This window comes from Piliocolobus tephrosceles, chromosome 13 (assembly GCF_002776525.5).
Source record: "Piliocolobus tephrosceles isolate RC106 chromosome 13, ASM277652v3, whole genome shotgun sequence".
Lineage (NCBI taxonomy): Eukaryota > Metazoa > Chordata > Mammalia > Primates > Cercopithecidae > Piliocolobus > Piliocolobus tephrosceles.
This window is the reverse complement of record NC_045446.1, coordinates 101814105-101819316: the sequence shown is the minus strand read 5'-3', so window position 1 is coordinate 101819316 and position 5212 is coordinate 101814105. Positions and strand designations below refer to the sequence as shown.

At 40.5% G+C, this 5212-nt stretch overlaps 1 protein-coding gene across 3 annotated transcripts in view; it reads right to left on the bottom strand.

The window, feature by feature from the left end:
- Positions 1-5212, bottom strand: part of DLAT (dihydrolipoamide S-acetyltransferase) — a 40067-nt gene that overhangs the window by 1849 nt on the left and 33006 nt on the right. For all 3 annotated transcript variants that reach the window (XM_023208227.3, XM_031936674.1, XM_031936675.1), the window contains exons 12-13: positions 2635-2797; positions 1507-1643 (exon numbers count right to left, since the gene is read on the bottom strand). In XM_023208227.3, the coding sequence (XP_023063995.1) occupies positions 1507-1643; positions 2635-2797 (300 nt within the window). The remainder of the gene's footprint in view (positions 1-1506; positions 1644-2634; positions 2798-5212) is intronic.

Below are 5212 nucleotides of genomic sequence, written 5' to 3'. Positions count from 1 at the left end.
CTAGAAAAAGAAAAACATTTTAGATATTCTGAAATAAAAGACTGCATTTCAGCCAGTAACCACCCAAATGCTCACTCCTACCCTATAATTCCAACCAGGCAATATTTCCTATCTACTCTTCCAGTGTCCTATACCTTTAGCTCAAATTAACAGCTTGAAGAAACAGACCAGATACCTGGGGTAGGAGTGGGCAATGGGCCAAATCCTGCCCTCTGCCTATTTTTATTGATTAAAAGTTTACTGCAATTCATTTATGTCTTGTTTATGCCTCCCTTCATATTACAATGGCAGAGTATTTATAACAGCGGCCATATGTCCCAGAAAGCCTAAAATACTTACTATATGACTGGAAAAAAAAAGAAAAACGTGCTGACTCCTCACCTAGAATAAGGCTTTCCACCTCAAATAGGACTAACTGCATTTAGTAAAGAAAAGTTGCTGCCTTGAAGAATTTTATCTATATATATATATATAATTTTTTTTTTTTTTTTTGAGACAGAGTCTCACTCTGTGCCCAGGCTGGAGTGCAGTGGCCGGATCTCAGCTCACTTGCAAGCTCCGCCTCCCAGGTTTACGCCATTCTCCTGCCTCAGCCTCCCGAGTAGCTGGGACTACAGGCGCCCGCCATGTCACCCGGCTAGTTTTTTGTATTTTTTAGTAGAGACGGGGTTTCACCGTGTTAGCCAGGATGGTCTCGATCTCCTGACCTCGTGATCCAACCGTCTCGGCCTCCCAAAGTGCTGGGATTACTTTTATTTGAAGATGCAATATACCATGCTAATAACTGTATATAAAACTGAGACTCTGGCCAGGCACAGTGGCTCATTCCTGTAATCCCAGCACTTTGGAAGGCTGAGGTGAGCAGATCACTTGAGGTCAGGAGATCAAGACTAGCCTGGCGAACATGGTGAAACAACATGTCTACTAAAAATACAAAAATTAGCCGAGTGTGGTAGTACACACCTGTAATCCCAGCTACATGGGGGCTGAGGCAGGAGAACTGTTTGAACCCGGGAGGCGGAGACTGCAGTGAGCCGAGATGGCACCACTGCACTTCCGCCTGGGTGACAGAGTAAGTGAGACTCCATCTCAAACAAACAAACGAAAACACTGATACTCAAAAACAGGTATGGTTGACCCTCCAAATATCCATGGGTTCTGAATCCATATATTCAACCAACCATGCATCAAAATATCCAGAAAGTAAACAATTCCACAAATGTCCATAAGCATAACTTGGAATTTGCTGCACACTGGATACTACACTGGATCCATGTGAATGAAGTGCTGTTTAGGTATTGTATTATTGTAAGTTGAGATTAAAGTATACAGAAGAATGTGTGTAGGTTATATGCAAATACTATATCATATTATATAAGGGACTTGAGCACTATGGATTACGATATTCAAGGGGGTTCCTGGAGCCAATCCCCTGAGGATACCACAGGACAAGTGTATACTGTAATAAAAATTAGCTTATGACTTTCCCTCTATTTTGGCACTTACCCTTTTTCATTATCTGCTGGAACCAGTTTATCCTCTGAAGCACCAATTGCCAAAATACATGCTTGAGGTGGGTTAATAATAGCAGAGAAATTCTTAATTCCAAACATTCCTAAATTGGAGATCGTAAAAGTGCCACCCTAGAGGAAATAATATTAAAAATAAATAATATTGTTTGTCAATATAAATCAGAAAACTTGATAAATGTTCTGTGAAAAGACCTTAAACTAAAAAGGTGCAAGGTCTTAAGAAAGGCCTGAATGGAATACATATTACTGAAGATATACAACCATTACAATATGAACAAAAATGTCAGCTGGAGAATGTCTTATTTTCAGATAATGTCTTCTTTTGGATATGTGATTCAATTTTTCTTTATTTTCAGAGCTGTGTGTCAATAAGAATTACATGGCAAGGCTGGGTGCGGTGGCTCATGCCTGTAATCCCAGCACTTTGGGAGGCTGAGGTGGGTGGATCACAAGGTCAAGAGACGGAGACTATCCTGGCCAACATGGTGAAACCCTGTCTCTACTAAAAAAACAAAAAATTAGCCGGGCGTGGTGGCAGGCCTGTAGTCCCAGCTACTCGGGAGGCTGAGGCAGGAGAATCACTTGAACCTGGGAGGTGGAGGTTGCAGTGAGCTGAGATTGTGCCACTGCACTCCAGCCTGGCGACAGAGTGAGACTCTGTCAAAAAAAAAAAAAAAGATTACGTGGCAGGCCAGACACAGTGGCTCACACGTGTAATCCCAGCACTTTGAGAGGGTGAGGCAGGCGGATCATTTGAGGTCAGGCATTTGAGACCAGCCTGGCCAACATAGTGAAACCCCATCTCTACTAAAAATACAAAAAAATAAAAATAAAAAAATTAGCCAGGCGCAGTGGTGCGTGCCTGTAATACCAGCTACTCAGGAGGCAGAGGCAGGAGAATTGCTTGAACCTGGGAGGCAGAGGTTGCAGTGAGCCAATATTGCGCCATTGCACTCCAGCCTGGGTGACAAGAGTGAGACTGTTTAAAAAAAAAAAAAAAAAAAAAAAGAATTATAACAGAATCAAAAGGTGAAAAATGCAATACATGCATTATGCAAACCTTAAAAATAACATAATTAGAAAGCAATAATCAACACCTTACCTGGAATTCATGTGGCTGTAGTTTACCCTCTCTTGCTTTGGTTGCTAAAGAAACGACATCATTGGCAATGGTTTCCAGTCCTTTTATATGTGCATTAAACACAATAGGTGTGATGAGTCCTGCAGGAGTACTGACTGCAACACTGACATCAACAACATGATTTCTGTTTAAAAAGAAAAATAAATGTAATCAAAACCTGTTTATTAAGAGCCTACGTGCCAGGTTAAGCAAGAATACTTACATTTACTTCAAAAATTTTTTGAACCAATGTGTGTTATTGTTCAGCCAAAGACGATGTCTGTCCTAATTTTTAAATTTTGCTGTGCCCTCTCCTTGACTTGTAGTTATTAAAAATGAAAGAGAGAGCTGGAAACGGTGGCTCACGCCTGTAATCCCAGCACTTTGGGAGGCTGAGGTGGGCGGATCACTCGAAGTCAAGAATTTGAGACCAGCCTGGCCAGCATGGCGAAACTCTGTCTCTACTAAAAGTACAAAAGCTGGCTGGGCATGGTGGTGCACACCTGTAGTCCCAGCTACTCAGGAGGCTGAGGCAGGAGAACCGCTTGAAACTGGGAGGCGGAGGTTGCAGTGAGCTGAGATTGTGCCATGCACTCCAGCCTGGGCAACAGAGCGAGACACCATCCCCCAATACTGCCCCTGCCCCCCACCCCACCACCCACCAAGAAAAAATAAAAGAGAAATGTGTCAGCAGCAGTAGCTTGGTTTCACACATATCATCTAACATCCCCTGCCATCTGCCCTGACCCATACATGAATGCCACCAATCAAAACTCCTTGGATTTTGAGTGGAAGTACATTGGCTGGAGTTGAGTCTCTACAGGTAGTTTGAGCAGATGAAAGTAAGAGTGGAGGGAAAGAACTACACTGTAGCAAGAAAAAGGAGTGCTAAGGATACATGGGTGGTTGTACCTCAGTAGTATGTAAAAGTAAGGGTTCCCAACCTTTTTTTTTTTTGTTTTAACAGAAAATCAGATCTTGTATTGTCATCAAGTACAGAGTTCCAATCTTTTCTACAGCAGGTGCCCCTATGCATCTAGATCTTATCTCAGAGAATACCTTTTTAACACTGAAAATATTCAAATTACTTTAAAAAAGAGAGAAACTATACTGAAATTCAGTTATCAAACTGTTCAAAAAACAAAATTATGACAAATGTGCTTCTGTATTCACTCAATAATAAGATCTTGTTGCAGGTCTAATAATGGCAATCACTTTGAAGCAGGCATGAATAAAATAACATTTTGAGATATATATAACTACAATGAGATTTGAAAATAACTGATTTTTACTGGTCACCAGACACAAGTACTGTTAACATTTGATCTGTTCTCTACATTTATAAAAGGAAGAAATGCTAAATGTTAGTAGAGGTTAGTTAAAAAAAAAAAAAAAAAGTGATTCCCCCCCGGCCCCGCCCCAACTGAAGTTCACAAGCTGATGGATTTTATCCATGGTCTCCTTGGGGTCTGCGTAAGGGCCCCTGCTACTGTTCTGTAATTGAGAAAAAGTTAAGGCTTCACACAAAGGCACAGCTCTGCCTCCAAAGAACTCCAGCTCTCTCTAGGCACAAGCTCCAAAAAGATCAATGGGTACCAAATCCCCCAATTTGCCTAAGTTGCCTAGAGAAGGATTTTGTCACTTGCAAAAAAAAACAGGGACCCTGCTCTAATAAAAATACAGTGTATGACTCATTAATTACCACAGGACTCTAGCCAAGGTATCACAGAGCACATACTGCTTTCTTGATTAAATTATTACAATATTGCTTGTTCCGTCATCCTCCCTTTGAGACAGTAAGGATAGTGTTCCCTACATTGTTCACCACTGAATCCAGTAAAGAGTACATGTTAAATAAATGTTGAATGAGTATATGAACAAGTAAATGAATGGTGTTTGGTTAGAATTAACAGACAATCTCAATCCCTTCATCTAAGTATAGAAATATCTTGATATTGCAGGTTCAGTTCCAGAACACCAAAATAATACTGCAATAAAGCGAGTCACATGAATTTTCTGATTTCGTAGTACATAAGAAAGTTATGCTTAACACAACACTGTTGTCTACTAGGAGTGCAATAGCATTATGACTAACAAAAAAACCAATGTATATACCTTAATTTAAAACTACTTTATTGCTAAAATATGCTAAAAAGCACCTGAACTTTTAGCGAATTGTAATTTTTTTGCTGGTAGAAGATCCTGCCTTGATGTTGATGGCTGCCGACTAATGAGGGAGATGGTTGCTGAAGACTGAGTGGCTGTAGCAGTCTCTTCAGATAACAATGAAGTTTGTCCCACTGATTGACTCTTCTTTTCACAGAAGATTTCTCTGTAGCATGCAGTGCTGTTTGACAGCATTTTAACCATGGAATTTCTTTCAAAACTAGAGTCAATGCTCTCAAATCCTGCAGTTGCTTTTTCAACTAAATTCATAGGATACTCTAAATCCTCTGTTGTAATTTCAACAATGTTCACAGCTTCTTTACCAGGAGTAGATTCCAGTTCAAGAAACCACTTTGTCTTCCTCTCCATAAGAAGCAGCTACTCATCCATTCAA